Source organism: Scatophagus argus, chromosome 4 (assembly GCF_020382885.2).
Source record: "Scatophagus argus isolate fScaArg1 chromosome 4, fScaArg1.pri, whole genome shotgun sequence".
Classification (NCBI taxonomy): Eukaryota; Metazoa; Chordata; class Actinopteri; family Scatophagidae; genus Scatophagus; species Scatophagus argus.
The window spans coordinates 4,600,233-4,627,984 of record NC_058496.1 but is presented as its reverse complement, the minus strand read 5'-3'; the positions used below and the strand labels follow the sequence as shown (position 1 = coordinate 4,627,984).

Genomic DNA, 27,752 nt, shown 5'->3' with positions numbered 1-27,752 from the left:
CCAACTTGAATGATGATGATGGGCTAAAAGGATCATATGATGGCATCATGTGAGACCACGGAGTCACGACAGAGTCACCCTAAGCAGTGAAACTAAATATCAAACAAAAAATTGCTTAGCCAAGATACAGTGCGGATTAGCACATCCCACATGATGTTTGCACCAGTATTTACCATCAAGACAGCATTTAAGCCAACTGTCTTTTAAAGTGTGTGCATGTGCTTGTTCAAGCAAGCGTGCTCTGTATATAAGCTTGGGTATTTATGGATGTATGTGCATGGCGTTAGTAATACATGTGATTTGGAGGTAGCAGGTTGTATGTGTCAGATTGAGATGTGGGGGCGCGGTGTGATATTTATGTAGGTGTTATTGTTTGGTCAGTTAAGGCTTTTCATAATCACACTCATTCTCTTCCTGTGGTGTTGCTGAAGTCAGTCTATGTGTGAATTTTAATATGTGGGAAATGCACGCACAGTTCCTCATTTTAAGTGCGAGGTTCAAGACAACTTTGATTGGATTCTGCTTTTCTTTTTCACATGTTGAAATAAGAAGCAGCAGATGACTGTTGCTTGATACCTTACACTGCTGTGTGTGTGTGTGTGTGTGTGTGTGGTTACCCTGATACTTGTGAGCGATCCGAGCAGTGTGTGGACCTCCCCTTTGAGACTGGCAGCTCTGGACCTCTGGGACTCACACCCAGCCCTCCGTGTGTGCCACGTGCCGCCTTCTGAAACATTAATGGCCCCAGCCGAGTGTGTGACTGAGTGAGTGGGTGATAACGGAGCCGGGCAGGCAGCTTGCAGTGTCCTGTGTTTGCCCCTGGTGCCCCTTGCATCAAAACACCGGGGGAAGACAACACTCTATATGTCCTGTTCCTGAATAGTCTGCTTTGACCTCATGTCCTACAGTCCTGTCATCTTATTTACTCCCTCGTGTATGATTTGTTCTGTAGCTCTGCCGTTGTAAGCCTGGCAGACCCCTTTAGAGCTCGCACGTTTCAGTTTTGGATGGTAAATCTCAGAGCAGGTCGGATATGACAATTATTCTCATTGTCTCAAGGTACCTTTTGATCTTACAGAGTTAAGAATGAGACTTGTTTTTTTTTTCTTCACATTTCATTATGACTGTGTAAATGTCAGCATGGTATTTAGAGCCCAGGGGAGCTTTTTTCGCCTCATGCCATCAGTGAATCATATGAGTGTCTGTGGCTAGGTACAGAGCCTGGCATTGCACACACAGGTCTGCGTGGAGTTAGAGAGCCGTGTCTCTGGTTTCAGCCTCTGTTGTCTGACACATAGCTCGGCGTGACGCAATGACATCACTGGAAAACTTTTACGTGGGTAAGCTGGTCCAGGATACAGCAGGTCATCCAAGGTTTTTCCCCACTCCTCAGTAGAGATTGAGACAGAGAGAAAGACAGGTTGGCGGTGAGGCATAGTTTGATATTCAGTTTCCCTGGTGCATCCTGGGAGATATGATTTCAGGAAATCCAAAACTATCTATCAATATCCATTGAACCCTATCTCCACTTTCAGACCTCAGAGTTGTAAAGAGAAAATGTGAAGGAAAATGTGATAGATTTATGCCACAAATCTGTTCATACATTACCCTGATCTACCACACACAAAGATCTCTTCTTTATAGCCTCTCTTTGTAAGGGCTTTTATAAGCCACAGTTCTAGTCTTTATTAGTGTATTCAGAGCGTGCTTAACTGAGTGTTCATTCTGTATTTTTTGGCCCACTTAAGTGTCAGAAGAGAATAGACAAACATGCAGTTAATCAACAAACTGAGATCATTAGCTACCAGCCGGGCACAGTTCTGGCAGTGTTTCCTCTCTGCAAAAAGCCTTGTCGATACAGATCTCCAATGTAAATAATACACACAGTCGCAAAAGAAAATAAAAGAAAGTTCAATACAGAAAAAGCAGTGTTGCTGGGAGAAGGAAGCTGGCAGCGACACATTTTCTCTTTTTCCCATACAGCCAGAGAGCTTACACACACATGGCTTGGAAAAGAAACCAGGTGCAGCTCGCTGGAATTAACTCACTTTCACTGCTCTAGTTTTGATCCAAACAATAGAGGAATAGAGGCTGTTCTATTTTGACAACGTGGGCACTTGAATGTGTGTGTTATTAAAGGTACCAGTCTTGGGCCTCTCTCTCTCTCTCTCACACACACACACACACACAAACAAAGAGAAAGAGAGAGAGAGAGAGGAAAAAAAGCCCCATTAGAGAAGACATTTTTGTGGTTTAAGTTGAGTGCATTGTCACTATTTGAGCACACACAAACAGCTTCAAGCGCAGGCAGGGAACCCATCCTTTATTTATATCAATGACTTGTTATTCAGTATGAGAGGCGGTTAATTGGGCAACACAACAATGTGTGTTAATGTCACTCTGAGAAAATAGTATTCCTCAGCTCTTTTTTTCTTAGATTGAGAAAGTTATTGGCATGAGTATTTCTTTTGTTTAGCAAGACAGCGAGCACGATCAGGCCGAATGAGAGGTGTGATTTAAGGTGACGTATGTTCCATGACGAGTCTTTGTTTGCTTTGATGTACAAGCAATAACTGATCTTCTTTACCGTTATCTGTTTGAGACAGAGCGTTTTCAGTTCCTTAAATGTGAGTCCAGCTTCTTTTTTTTTTTCTTTTTTCCTGGTATAGTGAATGGACTGTTACAGTTAGTCTGTGCTGAACCATCAGCAGGCTTCGCTTTACTTTTATGCTGTTTTCCTGAAAACTGCTTATGTTAAAGAGGAAAAGTTATTGTGCCAGATTGCTATTTATTCCCTCATTATACAGTGAACATGTCAGACATGGGGTGGGGTGGGACTATACTTGCTGTAATTAAATGATTACCACAGGTCAAAATGGTTATGTGGGTGCCAGATTCATTTCAGTAACACTGTATGTGTGCACATAAATCCTCAATCCCTCATTGTGAGCACAACTTATTTATACATTGTTCTCACCTCACTTGTTCATTATCCTCTAATTTCTTTTATCTTTTTCCTTTTCCTAGGTGACATTTACAAAGCGAAAGTTTGGCCTGATGAAGAAGGCGTACGAGCTGAGCGTGCTGTGTGACTGTGAGATTGCCCTGATCATCTTCAACAGCACCAACAAGCTGTTCCAGTATGCCAGCACAGACATGGACAAGGTCCTGCTTAAATACACGGAGTACAACGAGCCCCATGAGAGCAGGACCAACTCCGATATCGTGGAGGTAAGCTGCGAGGATATGCAGACGACACACACGCATGCGCGCACAAAAGCACGGGAGCACATACACGCGCACGCTCATGCAAACACACTGGAACGCACGACCAGACAGATGGTTACAGCATTTGTGACTCATTCGGCAACACTTACTTCTCCTTTTTTTGGTCTACACACTTAACATAGTGCAAGAAATAAATGCTCCTATAGATTATCAGTCATCCCCAAAAATGGCATTTCACAAAATATCTCACAGAATACCATACATTCCAGGAATATATGTTTATTTAAGTTGCCTCCATGCATTGTGTGTACTTTGTGACACAAAAGTGGTGGTCTGTCATCGATCTGGACCTTTCACACCATGGTGTGCAATCACCAGCCCCTGCCTTTGGTGTCTTGTCACCATTGATGTGCCTCTTAGACGAGACTCTTGATCTGGCTTCCTCTGGACACGTGTCGCTAGTGTGGCTCAAGGCGACGCTTAGTGTGTCAGACTAGCCAGTAGGCAGGTAGATAAAGCAGGAAATGACGCTGGCACCCACCAGGATCCTTAAGCTCTCAACGTGAATCGGTTATGCAACATTCACACTGTGGCTCTGACGAACCTGGTGGGCCACGCACACACACAGACACACATGCATTCACGCAGAGTTTGTCCTTTTCTCTTGCACACACACATTTACGCACACACACGCTTGCGCACCATGTTTGCTTGTTAAACTGTAGCTGTCAAAATAAGTAATGTTGAATTAAACACACAGTATTCTTTGTGTGCTTGTTAGATCCTTTAAAGCATTATTATGCTCACATTGCGTTAAATACACTTTTGCAATATTACATCAAATAAAGAATTAAAGATGTACAAATAAGATGTGTATGCATTTCATACATGTAATTAAGCGTTCTTCTTATTCTCTCACCTTACTTCTCACAGTCTGAACACAAGTGGAATAATTGTTAGAGATAATTGCCCAGTTTCTGAAATATTTTAAATTAAATTTGGGCATTTACAGAATATTAATTTAAAATAAAATAATAAATGCATGCTTTAAGACAATTTAGAAAACCATCTCATCTGTAGTCAGTTTTATTTATTATTTTATAATAACACTCATTCAGTTAAGATTCATTATGTTAACTTGTCATATCGAGTTGGTCAGAATTGTGCAACCATTTAAGTCTGTCATTGTCAGCTCAGGATTTAAAAAGACCGAAAGGAAAGCAGGAAAGACGAAGGCATCTGTAAGCAAAGCTGGCTGCCCAATCTGACACTCACTCAAACAACATGCAGCATGTTTTTATCTTTTCATATGGGTGTTGCTGGGCTGGTTGCCCACCCATGGGTGGTCATGCCCAGTGGGAATACTCCTGCTATTCCAGATGGCACTATGCACCTGACTATAAACCTTGTGAATTTATGCTTTGGTAGAGAGTTCACCTCACATTATTCCAGTCTTTTATATAATTATGCCTTCCTTCAAATTGTGTTTGAAGGTTAAAACATCATAAATAAATACACTGTAACATGTTGCAAACATAACAGTGGTTTACTGTTGTCATTATTGCTGCTCACCAGTTGCACTAGGTGCAGTCAAATATGTAGTGTGTTAATGTAGCTCATACATCAAGACATGCAGCACTCAACATATGGCTAATCTTAATGATGAAAACAAAGTGACTGGGTGCATTATCATGGTCAGGCACAAATAAATCCACTAGGCACAGAATAACAGCTTATTCTCTTATTTATTTATTTTACAATGAGATGTATATGCTCTCATTCCCTTTTTTATAATTCATGTTATTGAACTTTTTTACATTATTAAAGTGGCTGAGGCTGTAACTTTGTAAGCTAAGATTCTTTTTTAAAAACATGAAATCAGTTTTGTCACTGTTATAATATGCTGACAATTTTAAAACATTAAAATAATCAGTAAAGCTGTTTACATAAATGCTCTGTCCTCAAAGCGTATTGGAGTCTTATTAGAAAATCAAATGAAGTTTGCACAGTTTGTGCAAAATTAATCGTATCCAAGTATATCAGAAGGGATAAAAAATAATCCTCTATGCATTATAACATTTACATTAACCCATTTAGCATCCACTTATACCCCTAGTGTGCCTACAAGCACTTCCTTATGGATATCCTTGATGGACAAAGCCCTTCAGCCACTCTATAGTCAGTGTATTACCCTGTCCCAGCTCAACCCATGAAGAGAGCTGTCACATGTTTCAGCAAGTGCCTGTGACAAGAGCTCCACGCTTTGAAGCTCTCTCCTTAACTGTGTCTCCATTAGAGAGCAGAGGATGGCTAACGTGTAAACAGCCGTGTCAGGGGAAGACGCTAAAGGACCTAGTGGGGGAGAGTGCTGTGGAGCACTACCTACACTGTGATCCCTGGAGAAGTCTGAGCGACTCACAGCGGGAGAAATCGATCTGAAGAGGCCTTCAGCCTTAGCTGCGGCGTGCTAACGGGATTGGCCACAGGGCTGATACTAGCACGTTTAGCATGGGTGGAAGAGGGAGGGAGTGTGAGGGGAACTGGGGTTGGATCTCTCCTGTCGAGGCTTGTGTGCCGCTGCTAGGCTACGTCACAGGTGCAGGAACGTGGGTGGTTTGTTGAGTTTGGGAGGAGGCAGGAGCGAAGCGGACTTCCTGTTGAGATGGCAGGATGGTGAGGAGGAGGAGGTCAAGAACAAGATCAACGGCTGGATTTAGGGGTGTAGACAAAATCTAAGTTCCCCCCTAGAGGAGCAATGAGACCTTAGATGTGACATCTGATATGTGGCATATTTAATTTCAAATTTGTAGAAAGCGCTTGTCTTCAGAAGTATACTAAATGCATGTATCTCACTCCCTCTGTTGCTGCTTTGCCTGAAGGTGTAGTGGGAGGAGAGACCGAGGTAGGGGAGCAGAGCTCAGAGTGTGGGCGGCTGGCATAGAGGCCTGCTACATTAGCAATAAAGCTCTATGTAATTAGCATGTCTTTGGTTGATAATTAGCGTTGTTGAGAGAGTGGCACTGAGAGTGTTGCACAGCCTCTCTAGCTACAGCATGTTTACAAGAGGCTGGAGGGCTTTTTTCTCTCTCTCCTGCACTCTTTTTCTGTTTTTCTTTTTTTTTTCTCCAGTTTTTCATTGAACATAGAAATGTTTTTTTTCTTCATTATGTTGAATCTATGTATGGGTCAATGGGTGTATGTATGTGAGAGACAGAAATAGGGAGAGAGAAGGAGAGATAAAGCGAGAGAGAGGAGTGGTGAAGAAGGTCTTGATGACTCATTTGAAAACAGTCTCAGCTGGGAATGACACTTCCACAAATATCTGTGAAAGCAAAAGACCAAGAAACCAAAGCTAACCCTCCTCTGAGCACAAGTTGTAAAACCAAAGAAGTATTGCTAATCAAAATGGCTACAAATTATTATTTTCTCATTCACAATGCATGACACCCAGAAACCCATGAATACAATCACTACTTGAAACAGACCCCCCCCGAGACTGTAATAAAACATGTACTGCACAGTGTTATCGGCTGCTACATAAACAAGTGTGAAGGTCCACCTAATTAATGCTAATTGTTCAAAGAGACATGCAAGCTCATCCAGGCTTGTGCAGCTTCATGAAAGCAAACACAGAGGTTGATCCTCCATCCCTGGATGTCCAAGTGAGTCGTCCTGGCAGGTCTACAGTACACTCTGAGTCTGGCTCCAGATAAAACAGTCAAACATGCAGATAGATTTCCTATACTTGCTGTCTGCCAGGCCGGTTTCCTGGACATGTGAACGGCATTAGGGGAGAAATGGGAAGCCGTGTTGGGAAATGACAGGAGAACGGATCCTTCGCTCCCTTTTCCTTTCTTTTTATTCCTGCTTAAGAACAATCACTTTCAGGTCTTATTGGTGATTTATTATGCAAGTATGGGGGTTGTTAATTGCAATAGCACATGAAAGGGTCCTTTCTTTCCCCCTTGCGATGATTGCAGATCAAGCCTAAACCTAAGCAGTGCTGGCTGGTTTTGCTGTGATTGAATGGCCCCAAATCCAACAACACACTCGGGCTGTGCCAAATCCCTGTTCCACAATATGTTTGTATTCCCCTCTGGTGAAACAAAGAACACAGGTTTGTGAAACAACTAAAGGGCTGTGTTAGGGAGCTATATCCCCTCAATGCCTGGATACACTTGAGTGCTGTAATATTTGTGTGCACTGTATGTGCATATAGCCTACAGCATGAGCTATTATGCTTATATGCACACACAGAAAAACGTATACGGCCTATGTTAAGTGTGTGCTTGCTTGCAAAGGCACATGCACTGTATGGGTGTATGCGTGTGTTCATACACAGTGACAATTGGCTTGAACCCTGCGGAGTTGATGGCGTTGTGATGACCTCAGCCAGCACACTCTGATGCCATTGGCTCAAGTATCACATGGAATGGCACATGCTTTTTGGTACTGAGCTGACCTGCCTGCCTGCCTGCTTGCTTGCCTACCTGCCAGAGGAAAGGCCATTGGCCAATCCCATTTCCAGCAGATTAACCTAATCTGAAAGTTCAGCTCACCCTGTAATCTTAAACAGCAGCAGCAGCAGCAGCAGGATCTGGCTCTCCACCTATCTCCAGCTCATTTCCCCTCACTTCTCCTCTCCTTTCTCTCCCTCTGTCTTCACCTAGAAGGAGTATTTGAATGAGAGGAGGAAGGGGAGGGACAGAGGGATGGATGAGTGTGAAAAGAGAGGAGGGGAGGGAAAGAGGGATGGGGGAGGAAGGCTGGTAATTATTTCCAAAGGTCATTCTGTTAATGACTACCCGCTTGGCTAATGAGATTCAGCAAAGCTCCCTCACCATGTTTCACCCTGCGTATGTTTCACCCGTGTGCCGAGATGTGTTAGAAGTGCAGGTGTGATTTCAGCTCAGTGACAGTCCACTGGAAGGAAGGAGAGAAAGTAAGGACTGGTTGGGAAGGGGTGTAAATGAAGAAACATAAAGAGAAAGTAAATCAAGAAGGTTTGTCTGGGACCTGAAGAAAACGAGTTAATATAGCATATCCACACTCTTCACTACATGCCTTGCACAATGCTTCAGTTGGCAATTTCCACATATTCTAAATACTACAGGGACTAATTCATCTACAAAATGCCCTTCTTTATTAATTTAAACACCATTTTCTATGCTTTCTCATCATATTCTTGCAAGTTAACAGGACATGTGATCTCCCTCTCTGCAGTGCCAGTGTGCTCATGTTCTGCCTCGCTCTTGTGAAAATATTTTCCAGCATGTGTGCTATTCTTTGTGCTTATTTGGTTTCTAAACAGCATGGAGAACATTAGCCTTAAGGAGTTTTCTGTGCTGATCAACTCACTGAATGACTTCTTCTCATGGCCTCTCGAACACTATATAATTACTCTGGCTCGAATGCCTTCACTAATTTATCCTCTACCACCTTGCCATATGTCAGCATCGAAGACAAATAAGGGAGTCGTGTCATATCTCCTGTCTTTCAGTTGTCCACGGTAATTTTGTGTGGAGTCATTATGAGGTTTTAAGGATAGGGTACATGTGGTGTAACGTGAGGCGGAGGTAAGGGGTGGGGTTGTCACAGCGATCACAGTGCCTCAGTGTTTACTAGTGACGAAGAGATCAGCAACACGGCTTGTTTTTCACAGGGAGCTGAGGATTAAGGTCTGAAGCTGCTTTGACTGACTAAGTAAATTAACCTTGTGACATTGGCAAGCTAATAGCACAGCAGTCTGTTAAAACAAAGATTCTGATGACAGGCCGCATACATGCTTAAGCATATCTTAAAAAAACATAGGATGCCAGTTAGTATGCGAGGTTAAGAAGAATATGTTGAAGAGCAAGTGAGAGAAACTGCTGTCATTACCTTTTCACACACCTTTCAGTTCATACTTGTGTTGGCTTTTCACATAACTACAAACAAGGTCAAAGGTTGGTGGAAAAAAAAATCTGTTTTACGTGATTCATACTTTTTATGTGAAATGTCTTTCCGGTGTTCAAAGTGTTATGAATTTCACCAACAGAGACGTGTCTTTGTCCCTGTCCTTTTCTTGTCTTCACTCTTTGCTTCTGTTTGGATTTGAGGCTTCAGATAGAAAAACTAAGAAAACGAGTTAATAAAACTAAAACCAAAAAAAAAAAGAAAAAGAGAGATATAGCTGTCCATGTTTATCCTCTGAATGTATTCTGACCTCCAGTTTGTTAAGAGGTCGAAATAAAGCCCAAAACAACCACCGCCATCACTCTCTGTTATTTGATGTACTTTTTTTCCTATTAAATGCCTCAAAAAGTGGTAGCAGTCTAAAAATAGCGTGTGGTGAAGCTAAAAATAGTTAGCTGGCTGGCGGTCCTTGCTGGGAGAGGGTAGAAGAATAGGCATGGAATCTCTCTCTTTCCCTCTCTTTCACTCACCCCCTCCTCGTGTTTGAAACAGGGTGGGTGGGGGTTGTTTTTGAAACAGAGGAGTGAGTAAGTAAAGTGTCGGGCTATTCATTCAGCCTCTCTTTCTGACGTTGACCGTGAAGCGTTGCCCGTGGCGGCCGCATGCATAAGGCCATCGGTCTTAGACTCTCTGGTGCCGATGAACATTTAATCCCATGGATAAAGAAGCCTCTTATTTAATTTACTTGTTTTTTCTCCCAAACAGAGGTTTCCTGTCTTGTTGTTTTCAAAAACCTTTTTATTAGAAAGTATACCGGAAAGTCATATTATCTGTGTCAGTAGAAGTAAATGCATTTTAATCAGGTTTGCCTATTAAACACGTCACAAAATCTGAGGGGCGTCACCCTCGTGCTACCAAGTTAGACTCCTCACACAGCTCAACTTTGTCTGCTCTAAGCTTTAGGCAGCCTCACCAGAACACATCTGTCTGCGGCGCCAGCATCAGACATAAAGAGAGCAAGTTTACTGAGTTCCTATTTTATAGACTATTTGCTTCCACATTTTAAGAGAGGCTAAAAGCAAGATGACAGATAATGTATATGATCTAAAGACTGAGCATGTTATTCCACATCAGACGTCTGCTGCCCAGAAAAGCAGAACCTCAGACAAGAAACTAAGTAGCACTTGGATCTCTGTCAGAGGTGTTTTTTAAGGTCAATATACTGAAGCGGAAGTCTGAGGTACTCACACAACAACAAAAAGAGGTTTTAAAAATAGACTGTTTGAAATGTGCCAATATGTGGTCCCTGTGGTGTGGAGCGGTGAAAAAGGCAGGCCACTTCTGAGGACCCGCTGCCAAAAGGCAAGGCTTTTCCACTACACAGCCCAAAACAATTCACGCCAGCCATTAAGATGAAATGATGCCTTGTTCTTTGAAACTATTTGTGGAAAATTCAGAATAATGAAGATCTATTTTTATCGATGGCATTCCCTGCCCTGCCTGGAGCTTCCCCCCTGGCCTCAGCCCCTCCTCTGCCGTGATTGCTGCTATGGACAGGGTGTGGAAACTCAAGGTCACAGTATAGAGGTCAGCCGGCTGGTCATTGTTACTCAAGGCCTCCCTCAGGCTCCCTTTTCCTGCTGTGGCACCACGCGATAAGAGACAGAGAGACAAAAGACGATAAGTGACGATTGGTGTGGGGACAAAGAAGGAATAGAAGATGGCTGGAGGGGCACTTCAAGTTTCACCCATTACCACCCTAAGGGGACTGGTTACACTATTACCGTCTGATGAACTTAAGTATGAAACTGAGGGCTTTATTGGTAACGTCACAGTGCAGGCAGATAGTGACATATGTAACATGACATCAACTAAAAGCGTATATGGCATGACTTACTTTACAAAGCAAGTGCAGGAGTGTTTTCCACGTAAAATTTAGCCTCGACAAATTTTTATGTTGAATTGGAAATACATATAGAAATATTCTCATATAGATGTATTATGCAACTGGAGTGTAGATGGGATGAAAGATGGGTAGGCTGAGGGTGCAGACATGAGTGCCCTCTTTATTCAGTTCCACTGAGCTGGCATTGTGTCTCATAATGTCTATCTGGGTAATTATACAGTGTAGTGACTAGTTTGAATGACCACTTTGTTCCCAGGGCTGGGATGCTGCTGTAGCAAACAGTGTTGGATTCTGACATGTGCTTAGAGTTTGTCTATTCCATATGGGAAACACTGCACCATCTGGTATTGTGCTGTGTCCTGGCTTGCTAAGACTGTCTGTCTGTGAGTGGGCTCTCGTCTGCAGTGGGCTCCTCTTAATAGTGATTTTAGCACCATCAAAATGCCACAGTTTGAAGAAATGTTGCGAAACCTTGTTGCGCATAGTAGCCGTTCTGTCTCTCTCACTTACTCTTAACACTTTTCTCTATTTTTTGCACTACTTCTCATTTCCTTTTTTTTTTAATGTTTAGTCAAGCTAGTAATCCTTGGACGGCTAGTAATTACACAGTTAGCCAGCGTTATTACTGAACACACGACCACTTTGCCAAGGGATGATGGATCCCAGGCGCCAGCCTTTGATTCCTGATTATATTGCAGTAGGGCACCGGGAGTAAGGGGCTTCAAAGCCACCAAATCACTGAAGTCATTGATGCGTCGTCTCAACCAGTGCATAAGGATGGACAGACTGATAAAACAGACAGGGGTGGACTGTGATTTGGGGTCCCGTTCCTTACATTGGTAACCTACAAAATTAACTACCCCCCCCAAATGCTCCCTCACACACACACGCACACACACCATGCAGCCATCATCCATGGGCATGCCCCTCGACATGGTCCTGGCATGTTCAAACCACGCTTCATGAAACTGTGGCCTTCTTGCCTTTGGTCTGCCATCTGCTTCCAATAAGCTAAGCCAGCCTGATCCCTCTGATGTTCCCTCCACTCTGAAAAGCAAAGAGAAAGAAAGAGTGAGTGAGAGAGACAGACAGAGAGAGTGAGAGACAAAAATGAGAGCAAATAAGAATGAGCCAGACAGACAGAAAAAGAAGTAGAAATAAGGAGGCGAATGAGAGCACATTTCAAACATACTATTTCCCATCCCTGCCACCAGCGAGGCCACCCTGAGTGTGCTTATTGTGCAGTGGTGCTGGGGGGTCTTAATCCACTGGCGGGTCCACTTCATGACCACCTCAATCTTGTTATTTGTGATGGGATGGGACAACGTTTCTCCCCACTGCCTCACCCCTACTGACACTCAGCCACATTGCTCGTTACCAATCAGCTCTGACAAAATTGAGTTTGTCAAATGGTAAAAGCAAAAGAGCTCCCTGCTGTCCTGTGGTTTTCCAAACTTTTTCTCTTTTTGTCGCCTTTTTCCCCCACAACAACCATGATCTAAATCTCAGCTTTGTAAGTTATTGCAAAGACCGGTCCAAAAAAATGTACTGTACATTTTTTTAGGTTAACCCTGTCACATTCCATTCAGACTTAAGCACACTGACAAAAGCCTGTTTAATTATTGTAGCCCCTAGACCTGGATGACAGTTTCTTGAAGATTATTTGTAAGCCCTTTTGAATTCCATTGTGATTGTGATTCACTTTTGGATCCCACTTGAAAAGACTGTAGTACATACATCCTGTGGTCATACTCAACCTACACAAATTCTCACACATTTTGAAGGTACAGTTTACATACTGTCATGTCTTTAAGGAATAACTCTGATAGTCAGTCAATAAATCTGTTGCCCACCACTTTCAACATAGTGACAAACAGAGGCTGAGACCCTGCCAGGCAAAGCTGTTTATTCCCGTAACATTTTATTATATTTTAACAACACAACAATCATGATTAACCATAAGCAGCACAGTTATTAATACTTTTATATGGTTTTCCATTGACTGCTGAAATATAAGCCATAAACTCCTTCATTTATTGGGAAAATCTCTTTGTTCCCTTGTACTATACTATCTTCTTTCATAAGTCTTGGTTTTGCTTACAATAGTGTGTGTATTCTGAAGACCATACACTGTTGGCAAAGATATAAAAGCCCTATTATAAACTGGCTGTTTTTGTAGAGGGTTTTTGCACTGATGCAGTCAGCCATTGGGTTGAAGACATTGAGAAACATTCATTGGCCTGGCTGTCGCCAATAGCCATAAACACAATATTGAATATGTCATACCCTTCAACCACTGCCAAGATAACTGCAGAGGGGAATGGTCAGCGATGAAGCTCTTTCCAAACACATCCCATCAACTAGCCAGAGTGTATCAGAAATAAAGATGTACCCATCAAGCCAACAATATTTTGACTCAGCTTCTGTTGAGACTTGTATTGCAGAAAATTAGGGGAAGAAGACAGAGGCAGGGAGACAGAGACAGACTGAGCAGCAGACTGAGACGGAAAGATAGGGGCAGAAAGACGGATAGAGGGACAGAGAGGGTGAGCCGGGTGGCAGAATGCCGAGCAGACGGATCCTGGTATGGCAGGAGCTCTGGGCAGGCGTCAGCTGTCCCTAGCAGACCCCCTGGGGCCGCCCAGAATTCGCACCCAAATACCCTCCACAGTTTTACTCAAGAGCTAGATGAAATTATTACCCACACCCCAAACTAAGAAAGACTTTTTCATACCGTTAAAACACCGAGCAATAGATAATTGGAAACAATTTCTTTGCAGCTCAAGCCTTGTTCACTGTAGTCCTCTAGCTCACCGTAGTCCAGATTAGTCTAGGCCAGCCTAGCTGACGGTACAGTGCTGAAGGGTACCGATGAGACGGGTGTCTAAATATGTAGGACGCCGTGTCTACGCTGTGCCTGCTTCACACAGGCCCTGTGACAAGTCGAGTCATGAGGGAGCATCATGAAGAAGGAGTTTAATTAGGAGCAAGCCTCCAAAGGGGCCACAGAGAAAGACATGGAGCCAAGCAAGCATACACAGCTTTTTTTTATTTCAGTCTTTCAGTCTTTCCTCTCTGTCATACTTTTTCTCCTTCTTCTCTCTAACATTCATTGTGCCCCGTGACTGCTCATATTGTAGTTTATAGTTATTTCTCCATCAATGCTTCTCTCATATACACATTTTGTCTTTTTTTTCTGTTTGTGTTGACCTGCAGCACGATGTCAGGTATTTCAAAACCTGTCTGATAAGTGCAAAAAAAAAAAACGTCCCAAAAATTAATTAATGTCAAAAAATGTCATTTTGGTAAAGAGAGGCAATAAAATGATTTAAAAAAACTTAAACAGTGCTCTATAAAAAGTTTTCCTTTTATGCCAGCAGTCATTTTGTAAAAATAAAATAATGAGTATTTCCTAATAATACTGAAAATCCCTGTTTCTTGGTAAATTAAATAATTTTAATGTACGAATGATAATTTGGGTGAATATTTTGTGCATAAAAATTCTTGGCACAAGTGAACTGCACCAAAGTGTTTTTGTTTAATCCTCATCCTATTAGCATATTCCCCAAAGACTCTATTTTCATGCCAGCTCCTCCCATACTCCTCTTTCTGTCAGTATAAGGGCACCAGCTCTTTTTCCAATGATCGTTATTCCCTCAGTCATTTTAAAATATGTGTAAGAGCCAATAAGAGTTAATTCATTTGTAATAACAAGTTAGTTAAAAAGGTTAAAATATAGTTAAGGTAATTTCATAAGAATTCATAATTATTGTGTTTTTTAAGATGCATAATTTAGTAACGTTTGAACTTTTATGTATTTTCGGCTTCCGACAATATTACGTCATTTGACACTGCTTGCACGTAAGGTCAGATTGCAGCTAGAGACGTCGGAAGCAACACAGTTTTTTGACCGAGCTATATCGAGTCTAATGTTTGTGTATTTTTTGTGTTTTTAAGTAAACCTTCAAAAAGAAGATTCGGTTTCACTCGCGTTTTTCAATTACTGGTTGTTAGACTGGCAGCAAAAGTGGTACAAGAGGACTCGCACGAAACGGAGTGCCACTACATAAAGTCAAAAAACTAGCTTACACGGAGCATCGCTGGATTGCTTGGATAACGCGGCTTGTGTGGAAAATAGCTCGTCCGGAGAAGTTAAGAATGAAACTGTTAATCATCTGAAACACTCTCCAGGATAAGGTATCAAAAATTCCTTTGTACCTTTGAGCAGTGTGAATATAGTCCGTGAGTTCGGACGAAAAGGAATTAACATAACTGCAGGAACGAAGTAGCGAGCTGAATCTCCGCCCTGTGACAGCGGATGTGAATCGCACAAGTGGATTCGGTCAGTGTGGAGTTTTCTGCGATAGTGGAAAGGTTGTTTGCACTCGGTTCATTAAGAAAGGCAACTTTGAAATAAGTGCTTTAAACTTTGTGCACGCAACGTGAGCATTAACTCCGCTATTTGTAAGATGGCTGATGAAGATGAAAAAAGATCTGTTGAAGATAGAGTGGGGCAGGGAAGATCACGCAAGCTAACTGAGAAGGGTTTAGAGGAGAGATTGCAAAGACTCATAGCATTGAGAAGACGAACTCTGGGAACTCTAACAAGCCAAATGAAGGAGATGGAGGCAATGATGAGTGATGCTCAAAATGTAGAAAATGTGCAAGATATAATGGAAAACGAATTTGCACAGTCTCTAAATGAGTTCAATGGACTCAACAGTGAACTTGATAATCTGTTGTCTGAAGATGAAAAAATGCTTGACTATGATAACTGGTTCGAACCAAAAATGGCACTAATCAAAGACTTCATAAAAAAAACTAAAAGATGGATTGCAGTTGAGCATAAGTCCACAGGGAATGAAACTGTGCAGCTAGAAAAACTCAATGTGTTAGATGAACAACAAGAGGCTGTTTTACCAAACGACAGTATTTCACAGATAGGGTTCAGCAATGCTGCAAAAGCTCGCCCATGTGGATCTCATATAAGTGGTACATCAAGCACTTCATGTATATCCTCCACACGTGCTAGACAGGAAGCAGAACATGCAGCTCTGCTGGAACGAGCAGCAGCGCTGAAGAAAAGGCAAAAGCTTGAATTCGAAGCAGCTAGGATTAAGGCTGAAAAGGAAGAGTTAGCGCTGGAGACTGCGTTAGCTGAAAGTCAAGCAAAACTAAAAGTGCTTAAAGAATATGAAAGGTCCGAAGATGGTACGAGTAGTAATGCATCAGTGCAGCAATCACTGAGTGGGAACATGAAGAAGGAAAGAGTAAGCATTATGCTACCGCAACAAGATAATGTGAATGTTCATGCACCAGCACAAGTGCAATACCCACGAATACCACAACAGCCACAACCAGTCTCCAATCAAAGTACCAGAGCTCAAGCTAACAGAGATGATGACATTTTGACAGTCATGCAAAAGCAGAATGAAATCACCGAGCTACTTGTAAAGCAGCAACAGCTTTCTCAGCTACCGACAAAGGACATTTCTGTGTTCAAGGGTGATGCGCTCCAATTCAAATCCTTCATGAGGGCATTCGAGCACGCAATTGAGCAGAAGACAGACAATGATCAAGATAAATTGTACTTTTTGGAACAGTTTACAGATGGTGAGCCTCAAGAACTTGTTCGCAGCTGCGCTCACATGACACCTAGTAAAGGCTATCACGAGGCAAAGCGGCTACTTCATAGACATTATGGAGATGAGCTTAGGATTGCCAGTGCGTATATTGATAAAGCGCTCAAGTGGCCACAAGTGAAGTCAGATGATGGGAAAGCATTAAATGCTTATGCAATGTTTTTGATTGCATGCCGTAACTCAATGGAGGACATTGAATTTTTAGAAGAGATGGATAATCCTACCAATCTACGGACAGTGATATCCAAACTGCCTTACAAAATGAAAGAACGTTGGCGAGCTGAAGCTTTCGAGCTCAAAGAGAGAAAAGGGAGAAGAGCGAGGTTTGCTGATTTGGTGAACTACATAGACCGTCAAGCCAAGATAGCAATGGATCCCCTTTTTGGTAATATATCAGACAGCCGCCCAATCACAGCTGGAAAGATGGAACAAAAGGAAAAGCAACCGGCTAGGAAAGAGGTTCGTGGAAGCAGTTTCGCAACCAATCTTGTTGCTGAAGGCAAAGCGCCTCAAGAAACACATGTCAGGCCCACTAACACAGGTAAAATGGTGAATGCCTTTGATAAACCATGTTTGTACTGCCAGCAGTCTCACACCCTTGCTTCATGCAGTAAGATCAAAGGTCAGCCACATAAAGAACGAGTGGAATTTCTGAAATCGAAGGGCCTATGTTTTGGATGTTTGGTTCCTGGCCATCTCAGCAAATTCTGCAAACGAAAATTAGAGTGCAAAGAATGTACATTAAAGCACCCTGACATTCTGCATAAACTGAAGGATGAAAGTTCTGTTTCATCAGAAAAGAAAGATGGTGCTCAAGGTAAAGTGTCGGGCATTGAAGTTCCCATCACACAAGAGTCCTGTGGCCTTACGGGGGCCGGAGAAGCTGAATGTGTGCTGTCAATAGTGCCGATAAAAATCAAGTCAAAGAACAGTGACAAGCATGTAGAAACATATGCCTTTTTGGATCCGGGAAGCTCAGCAACGTTCTGCACAGAAGACCTGCAAAAGAAATTGAACGTGAAAGGGAAACCGACAAGAATACTTCTTAGCACCATGGGCCAAGATAAAACAGGAGAAAGGCTCATGAACAGCTTTGCAATATCAGACCTAGAAGTTTGTGGGCTGGAGGACACCATGTTCATAGAGTTACCCAAGGTGTTCACTCATAGCAACATACCTGTCCATGCTGGGAATATACCCAAGCAATCAGATATTCAGAAGTGGCCTTACCTTCATGAAGTGAGCTTGCCAGAGATAGACGCTGATGTAGGCCTACTTATTGGAGCTAACTGTTCAAGAGCAATGGAGCCCTGGCGGATCATTAATGGTCAAGCTGGAGGTCCTTATGCAGTGAAGACAGCCATTGGCTGGGTTGTGAATGGACCTGTAAGGAAAGATCTGAATGACACAGAGAATGAACAGCCTCACTTCTCGGTAAACAGAATCTCTTTGGTGGAGATTGAAAAGCTACTGGTCCAACAGTACAATACTGATTTTCCAGAGCGCAACTATGATGACAAGGAAGAAATGTCTCAGGAAGACAAACAATTTTTGAGGTCTGTGGAAAAGACGACAGTTTTTGAGAACGGACATTATAGCATTGGATTGCCACTCAGGAATGAGAAGCTCCAAATGCCTAATAACCGTTGTGTGGCAGAACAGCGCATAGCATGTTTGCTCAGGAAGTTCAAGAGGAATCCTGAATTCTTTGAAGATTACAAGGGTTTCATGGAAACCATCATTGGAAAGGGCTACGCTGTCCAGGTTCCGACACACCAACAGAACAGAGATGACAACAGGGTGTTCTATATTCCACATCATGGCGTCTACCACCCGAAGAAACGAAAGTTGCGGGTGGTGTTTGACTGCACATCCTCGTTTCAGGGTAGGTGCCTAAATAGTGAGCTACTTCAGGGGCCTGACCTGACCAACACGTTGGTTGGTGTCTTACTGAGATTTCGTGAGGAGACAGTAGCAGTAATGGCAGACATTGAGTCAATGTTCTATCAAGTTAAAGTGCCAGAACACGATGCAGACTTACTCCGTTTTCTTTGGTGGCCCAATGGCAGATTGGACGAGCCTGTAGAGGAATTCAGAATGACAGTGCACCTCTTTGGAGCCACTTCTTCTCCAAGTGTATCCTCATATGCACTGAAAAGAACAGCGGAGGATCACAGAGACGTTGCATCTCCAGACGCTGTTCAGACAGTCCTGCACAATTTTTATGTAGATGATTGCTTGAGAAGTGTGGCGACAGACGATGATGCAGTGACCTTAGTCAGTGATCTTAGAGCTTTGTGCAACAGTGGAGGGTTCACCTTAACAAAGTGGATGAGCAATAGCAGAAAGGTGTTACTGTCAATCCCTGCAGAGCACAGAGCCAGTGAAGTGAAAGACCTGGATTTACGACACGACACTCTACCAGTGGAGAGGACACTTGGTGTACAGTGGGACACAGAAACTGATACTTTCACCTACAGCATGGGGCTGCAAGACAAACCAATAACCAGAAGAGGCATTTTATCAATTATCAATTCTATCTACGATCCTCTTGGCTTTCTGGCTCCAGTCATCTTGCCTGCTAAACTTTTGTTGAAAGATCTTTGTAAAGAGCAACTTGGTTGGGATGAGAATGTTGGTGGAAAGCATGCAGAAGAGTGGAAGAGATGGAGGGAAGATGTTGCTCACCTTTCCAACTTCCATGTGTGGAGATGTTTAAAACCCATCAAGTTTGGATGCACCACTGCAGCACAATTACATCATTTTTCGGATGCCTCAGAGTATGCATACGGCACTGTGTCTTATCTACTGCTGGAGAATGAACACGGCAAGAAACACTGTGCTTTTCTGATGGGGAAGTCAAGAGTAGCTCCACTCAAACGAGTCACGATCCCTAGACTTGAGTTGACCGCAGCAGTTGTCGCAGTGAAGGTCGACAAGATGTTGCATCAGGAACTTCAGGTCCCACTGCAACAATCTGTCTTCTGGACAGACAGCACCACAGTGCTTAGATACATCGACAGTGAAACTGCTCGTTTCAAAACATTTGTTGCGAACAGAATTTCCTTGATCCGAGAAGCAACCAAGCCATCGCAATGGAAGTACATCAGAACAAAAGAAAACCCGGCAGATCAAGCCAGCAGGGGCCTGAAAGCAAAGAGCTTGGTTCAGGGAGGAACATGGATAAATGGACCAGATTTTCTACCAAATGAAAATGATTGGCCCGAACAGCCTTTTGTATGTAAAGAAAGCCTTGACAATGACCCAGAAGTCAAGAACACAGTCGCTGTTAACACAGTGAAAGTTGAAGAAAGTATGGATCCAATGAACCAGCTGATCAGCTATTACTCAGATTGGAATAAGCTTAAACGATCAGTGGCATGGATTTTAAAGGTAAAAGATGTTCTGTGGAAATGGAAAGAGGAAAGTAAAGGGGTATTAACAACAATCAAGCAAGCCGAACAGGACCCCGAAAGGAGAAGATTAAAGATAGAATAGCATATGAAGAAGTTTAAAGCTACGTCAGAAAAGAAATCACTTACGTTGGATGATCTGAACGCAGCTGAATCAGAAATAATACAGTTCAGTCAAAGACAGTATTTTGGAGAGGAAATCAAAGTCCTGCAGAAAGGTACTCAGCTCAATCGCAACAGTTCGCTGTTTAAACTAGATCCAGTTCTTCAAGATGGCACCCTTAGGGTCGGCGGAAGACTTAACAAATCTGCTATGCCAGAAAATGCTAAACACCCAGCAATTCTCTCTAAACATAGCAAAGTTGCCACCCTGATCTTGAGAGACATACATCAAAGAACAGGCCACTGTGGACGCAGTTATGTGTTGGCACAACTGAGATGCAGATATTGGATTCCACAAGCCAATTCTGCAATCAGGAAGATCATCAGTCAATGCACAGTGTGCCGTAGGATGACGGGAAAGGTTGGTGAGCAAAAGATGGCGAACCTACCTGAAGATCGCCTCCTCCCAGACCAACCTCCTTTCACAAACACCGGCGTTGACTACTTTGGCCCGTTTGAGGTTAAACGGGGCCGGGGTATCGTTAAAAGATATGGGGTGATGTTCACTTGCCTCACTCTTCGAGCTGTGCACATTGAAGTAGCTGACAGCCTCGACACGGACTCCTGCATTAACGCAATTCGCCGTTTTATATGTAGGAGAGGTCAAGTCACCATCATGAGGTCTGACAATGGTACAAACTTTGTGGCAGCTGAAAGAGAGCTAAGGGAAACCATCCAACAGTTGGATAATGACAAGATTGAAAGAGCATTGCAACCAAAGGGAATAAAGTGGATATTTAACAGCCCAGCTGCCTCCCACCAAGGCGGAGCTTGGGAAAGACAAATTCGCACCGCGCGAAGAATCCTTAATTCCCTACTGAAGGAGCAAGCAGCAAACGATGACTGTCTTCAAACAATAATGTGTGAAGTTGAAAGTATCATCAATGGCAGGCCACTCACTAGTGTCTCAGAGGATGCAAACGACGTTGAGCCTTTAACTCCCAACCACTTACTGCTTTTGAAGTCTCAGCCACTCATGCCTCCAGGCATATTTTGCAAGGATGACACATACGCAAGAAGAAGATGGAAACAAGTCCAATATCTTGCAGATTTATTCTGGACTAGATGGACACGTGAATATCTTCCACTTCTTCAGGAGCGCCAGAAATGGCTGAAACCCAGAAGAAACTTCATGATGGGTGATGTTGTGCTATTGGTGGACAGTTGTTCTCCCCGCAACTCTTGGGTCATGGGGAGGATAGTTGAAACACTGCCAGACTCCAGTGGAACGGTGCGGAGAGTGAAACTGAAGACCAAGACCAGCACTCTGGAAAGGCCTGTGAATAAACTGTGCCTGTTGAAAGAAGCCACGTTAGAAGACTGACGAAGGGAAAAAAGTTGATTCTTATGGACATTTGACATTTAAGTAGTTTGGCTCTTAAGGTTTTATGTTTGTAATTGCTTAGACCTGCAGCCTAACCAATTAGAGGCCGGGTAATGTAAGAGCCAATAAGAGTTAATTCATTTGTAATAACAAGTTAGTTAAAAAGGTTAAAATATAGTTAAGGTAATTTCATAAGAATTCATAATTATTGTGTTTTTTAAGATGCATAATTTAGTAACGTTTGAACTTTTATGTATTTTCGGCTTCCGACAATATTACGTCATTTGACACTGCTTGCACGTAAGGTCAGATTGCAGCTAGAGACGTCGGAAGCAACACAGTTTTTTGACCGAGCTATATCGAGTCTAATGTTTGTGTATTTTTTGTGTTTTTAAGTAAACCTTCAAAAAGAAGATTCGGTTTCACTCGCGTTTTTCAATTACTGGTTGTTAGACTGGCAGCAAAAGTGGTACAAGAGGACTCGCACGAAACGGAGTGCCACTACAATATGTGTCTTTGATGTGTCTTATATAGTGATGATGTCACTGAAAAACAGACTCGGAGCGTTGTTTGGAGCAGCCGTCCATGCCTCTATGGAGCACGGTCATAAAATACATAACAAATTCGGGGCACAGATAAAGCAACGGCAGATGGGGAAAATATATAGGATGACAAGAACAGGGCGGCAGAGTGGAGAGATGGAGAGCGCAAGAGTGAGAGGCCCTTCTATGGCTATATGAGCACTCCAGTGAATCCGATTGGTTGCTGAGCTGTGTGACGCCCTTTGGCAACAGGTGTGATCTCTTTAAACAGGTGGACATAACTGAGATGAGCCGCATACCGTCCTTTTACCACACCTTCAATGTGCTGAGCCCTGCTGGAAAGCTAAGCCTGGGCCACATGCTTCGTAGTCATATAACATTCGCGCCCCGGCTGCACCCCATCAACACCCAAAGCAAGAGCTGCCCAACCCCCTGCCAGGCCACCAGCTCAGTTGCCCCATATGGATGTCATCTTTACCCCAGCCCTCTCGCTTCTCTCCACCCTATGCCCCACTGCTTCTCTTCCCAGAATGGAAGTGAATCTTTCATGCACTCTGTGCTGGTGGCAGTAGGTGGTGGAAATCTGTTCAAGTAGGAAGAAAAGTTGTTGGTTTTTTTTTTTTTTTTTTACTTGCATGCATTCTCATGTGTAAGAAAAAAGGCCAGCGGTTCAGCTCTTGTCAGTTCGATATGATGCATAGCCAAGGCCAGAATGAAACTACACAAAAGAAATAGCAAAAGTTTTAGATCTCACGCCTTTGCCAAAAAAGACAGCATGCTAAACCTCTGCAACCCCTTTGTTCTTTTGACTCATCCACCTCAGATAGAGCAAGAGTGCCTGATTCACTGTAGGTCTGTTAGAAGTCAGATCTCCTGCACCGCCTTGGTTGATTTGTGTGGTGTGATTTCCTGAAGACTGTCAAAGATGTGAGAGACGCTTTCAAATTCAGAATTCCAGATTTCCACTCTGGGGGCCAAGTGAGGATTCAGAGAGAGAAGAGGAGAGCCAGCAAATGTTGACACGCTTACAGTAGCTGCTTCACCACGAGACGCCTCAGGAATCAAACAGTTATCACACACACAAAAGAAGCCCTCTAAGTTCACTAAAACCACACTCAAAACAGGCCTTTGTTGTGCTGACATGAGAGATGACTAGATTGTTATTTGTTTTCTAAGCAGCCAGATCGCTCCCTGTCACTTCTGCTGCTGGTTGTGATGGAGTAGCTAGCACTCGTATCTCTTCTGTGAGTGAGTACTGACAGAGACAAACAAATGAGAAGGAGAAGTTCACTGAGATTAACTTATCTTAGCATCTATCTTCCTCCTTTCTCCTGCTCAGCCTCTCTTTCTTTTTTCTTGACGCTAACACCCACTCTCGCACACCCACACATGCACACACAAACACAGACTCATTCTCCTCTTTCCCCTCCCACACACACACTCACACCAGTAGACACGCACTACAACATACAGAGAGAGACACACACTCACACACTTGATCAGCATCAAATACAGGGTGTGCTAAAGTAAATTTAATTACGTCTGTCTGATATGGAGCTTCAGATGAAAGTAGGAGAGCGCAGTGTGAAGCGACGACTGCATAGACAGGAGCAGGCCCGTGATATTCCTCCTGTAGACTAATCTCCCTTTATTAAAGCCATGAGGAGAGAGGGAAAGGGGAGTTGGGAGTGTGTGTGGTGAGAGAGAGAGTGAAAGGAGGGTGGAGAGGAAGAGGAGGAGGAGGGGGGGTGCCTTTGATGAGATCTCTAACTGTCAGCTACTGTACTTTTCTCCTCTTCTGCTCTGTCTTTGTCTCTCACTTTACAAGGCAAATGAACACAGCACCTATTGGTACATGCCTGCTTGCTCAAGCAAACATACCCTTCGTGCTATCACACACAGTAATGTGCTCTGAAACTTATCCATGTTGTTATAGTTGTCAACAGTATCTAAAAAAGGACAGAGGCAGCTCTCTCTCTCTCTCTCTTTGTCTGTGCGTCTCTTCCACTCTCTTCCAGAGGGAGTGGTGAGCGAGTGGAGAGTGTGCTTTTCTGCCTACTGTTTTCTGGCCACTCTAATGGGGGCAGGTGGCCATCAGGTGGCCAAAACAGAAACTGCCACATTCGGTAGCACACATACCACAGTCGTGAACTCAAGCACCTTTGCAGTGTTTTAATTTTATTTCACAAACCACTGATGATTATGGTTATAAAATTGTGTTTCACTTTTATGACTTTCCCTTTCCTGTGTAATTATGAGGTTTTACGGTCCCGTGATTTGTCATTTTGGTCAAGAATTTGATCATTTGTTATGTCTCGTTATTGGATGCAACGAAATCCTTTGTGCCATCTTGAATGTTTAGCTGCATGTTTATTTGTTCACACAGCAGTCAGTGTATCCTCGTGTCACCCCACGTTGATGGAGGTTAGAATGGAACCTGCCAAAATCATTTGAAAAGCTTAAACATCTTTTGAGAACGATCTCAGACCCACTTAATTATTTAATTTGAAATAAGAGATGTATTAGAGATATACTTCTGCTAAAGATATCTCTAAATGGTTTTCCAAACTATCTCTAATTGGTCTTTTGTCAGGATCGATTCTAAAAGGGGCCTTCTCACAGTTCATCACCATTCGTCCCTCCCAAACTGTTCACCTGGCTTACTGTTCCCTACCCCAAACGCCCTTCAACTATGTTGTGCAACTGCTCTGTTTGCAGACATTGAGAAAGAAGGGCCTAAACGGCTGTGACAGCCCAGACCCCGACGCAGACGACTCGGTCGGCCACAGCCCCGAGTCCGAGGACAAGTACAGGAAAATAAACGAGGACATTGATCTGATGATCAGCAGACAGAGACTGTGTGTAAGTACCTCTTGTTGAACCCCGAGCCTTGCTCTCACCTTTCTTTCCTTTTTTTCTTTTTCCCCCCCTGTGCTTTCTGTCACTTCGTCCGTCTCTTCGTTTTCGTCATCTGTTCCCACCACCCATCCCTTCATCTGTGTCTCCCTCTGTCCGTCTCTCTGGTTGTGGGACCTGGCAGGCATTGAGCAAGAAGGAGAACAAAGGCGGCGAGAGCCCGGAGCTCGAGTCCGCTCTCATCCTCACCCCACGCACTGAGGAGAAGTACAAACAGATTAATGAGGAGTTTGATCACATGATTAAAACTCATAAGATTCCTGTAAGTACTGGGTTGACACTGCACCCTCAGCAGGCTAACAAAATGCTGACTGGCCAGTAACTGTTGAGCTAACCCAGCTAACCGCTGTTGTTTGCCACCAGACTAAATACACAAAGTGAGAGTGAGAGTAAGATTAGAGTGGGATTACATTGTATACTTACAGTGAAAGAAATGACAGTTCTTTGATTTTGCTTGATTACAGCTGAGGAATAGTCCTCTAATTTGACATAACTGTAACCATAACCAGCAGGCATCTTTGCTATAGTAATTGCAGACTTTCGCTCATGACAAATTTTAACCTTACTGGGTTCCCTCCTTGAACCCATTACCCATAATACCTTGCCTGGCTCTCAGGGGAGGTGCGGTCTGCATGTGCTTTTCCTTTTCCTGCACCAAAACACAGTGCTCAGTCACCCGCAACAACAAGGACAGACACTGCCAATGAAACAGCAGCAGACTTTCAGGCAATCTTAAGCACATCGCAGCACCTCCCGAAACTTAATTATCTCTCATCTTCGCTGAAATAATTGAAAGCAAAGTCTTGTGTAGCCTAACATCATGTTTATGAAAGCACCTTTGTTAATGAACCTCGATATGTCAAGACATTCTGACTGCTACATTTACATCATATATTTTTTATTTCACAGAAGAAACTAATCTATAACCAGCTGCCAGAAACCACAAAATAAAGGCAGCTCTCTATGTAAACTGAGCCCACCCTTCATTCAGAAAACACCATATTGGAATAGTTAGGGCCTAGCCTTACAGAGAAAGAGATAATTCCATGGTAGATAGTTCAGAGAAGAACAGTAGTGTCTAAGACGTGTGGAGCAGGGGGAGATGTGGTTAGAAGCAAGGCAGGGGTTGGTGAGCTGGTGGGGTGGGGTGGAGTGGGTTTGGGATTGGAGCTGGGTGGAGGTGGGGGTGAAACAGCAGGGGTGGTGGTGTTGGGGGGGAACTCTGCACACAACAAGTGGCAGTTCAGTGTGTGGTCAGGGTGGCTGCCAAGCAATGGGCCTCTGGATTGCAGGGGACTGTTGAGGGGACTGCGGGGAGAGGCGGAGGAGGAAGATGAGTGAAAACAGGAAGGATGGCACCGGTTAAAGGACAGCTTACACACAGGGCCCTTACACCCAGCGATGGGGTGTGGGCACACGCAAATGTGTTCACAGACGCAGCTCCCCCACTCTCCCTCACCACACAGAGAAGTCAAGAGGTATAAACTCCAACGAGGAATCTGAGATGGAAGAAATTTCCGAAAGTCCTCAAAAAACAAAACCAGAAACAGTTCTTTGCTGCTTTCAAAAGAAAGCATCCATAGCTTTTGGCTAGCCCACTCCTGTGTTAAGTTGCAGTGAAATCAAAAAGTGCAGAGGCCCACAGTGAAAAATGCTCAAAGTAATCATCTTTGTAGTTTGAAATAATATTTGGCCTGCAAAAAGTACATTAGCAAACGGGAGAAAATTGGAGAAGACAAAGCAGTGCGCATATCCCACTTCTATGTAAGCCAGGCTGATGATCCCACTGATGCGCTCCCTCCGTGGTTCTGAGACACATGGCAGTAATTTAGGGCCCTATTTTCTACTTCCTAAAGCTAACATGCAAGATCAACCACTTCCAGGGCACTCCCAAGGTTAAGCCCTTCTGCCAAGTGACACAATAAACATGACAAACTAGACGCCTGGGGCTGACAGGCTACCTCTACTCATGTTCCTGATGTGACTGCTGACTGATCTGAGTCTCCCACTTAAAAACACTTTGTATTAACTCTGTGTGATGGAATAATAAATTATTCCTAATTGCATTCAGTTCTCCAGTCTTGAAGCTACTTTTGCAAGAAACACTGCAGCCTTTTTTTAGTGAGGTGAAGACAGACTGAATTATCTTTAGCTCTTTTAGAACAGTGGGATGCCACTGGCTTTATTCCCAGTAAACCAAAGCCTTTTTATTTCTTATGTGTAATAAACCAGGAATGCATCACAGGATATATAAATGCAGTGACCACATCACATTATTTCTTCAGGTCAACTTCGTGCCTTCACAGTGACAAATGTCACAATATGTCAGTAGCAGGAAGATACTAGTATCCTCCAAAGAAACCTACCTATGCCGGATCAAGCTGTAATGACTAACTGCTGCCAAACCATATATCATCTTGGGAGCAATTTGTGTAACTCTGAGTGGAGTTTTCTAGGCGCTTACCCTTTCGGTTCTGTGCAGCGGTCCCCATCACCATACTTTTTGGGTTTGTTTTGCCTTTGTTCTAAGCAGTCGTTCTCTGTACCATTCATCTGTGCACGGCTGTCCATTTGTCCTTTTGAACTTGGCTGTCTGTCTTTTTTTTCTCTTGTTGTTTGAGTGCTTCAGAGTAATACTGTTGTAGGATTTTAAATTCCTTTGTGTTCCTGGAGTGTTTCTGAATCACCATGTCTCTTTATCTCTCCCTCTCTCGGAGTCCATCT

At 43.3% G+C, this 27,752-nt stretch overlaps 2 protein-coding genes across 19 annotated transcripts in view; both read left to right on the top strand.

The window, feature by feature from the left end:
• Positions 1 to 27,752, top strand: part of mef2cb (myocyte enhancer factor 2cb) — an 80,172-nt gene that overhangs the window by 40,864 nt on the left and 11,556 nt on the right. For 7 of the 18 annotated variants that reach the window (XM_046386991.1, XM_046386996.1, XM_046386995.1 and 4 more), the window contains 3 exons: positions 3,028 to 3,231; positions 24,831 to 24,974; positions 25,153 to 25,290. In XM_046386991.1, the coding sequence (XP_046242947.1) occupies positions 3,028 to 3,231; positions 24,831 to 24,974; positions 25,153 to 25,290 (486 nt within the window). The remainder of the gene's footprint in view (positions 1 to 3,027; positions 3,232 to 24,830; positions 24,975 to 25,152; positions 25,291 to 27,752) is intronic. The other 11 variants (XM_046387007.1, XM_046387005.1, XM_046387003.1 and 8 more) reach the window with 2 other exon arrangements.
• On the top strand, positions 14,715 to 20,174 carry LOC124058112. The gene has a single exon (XM_046386988.1). It carries the CDS (start codon positions 15,499 to 15,501, stop codon positions 20,167 to 20,169), a length of 4,671 nt encoding a protein of 1,556 aa, XP_046242944.1. The 5' UTR covers positions 14,715 to 15,498; the 3' UTR covers positions 20,170 to 20,174.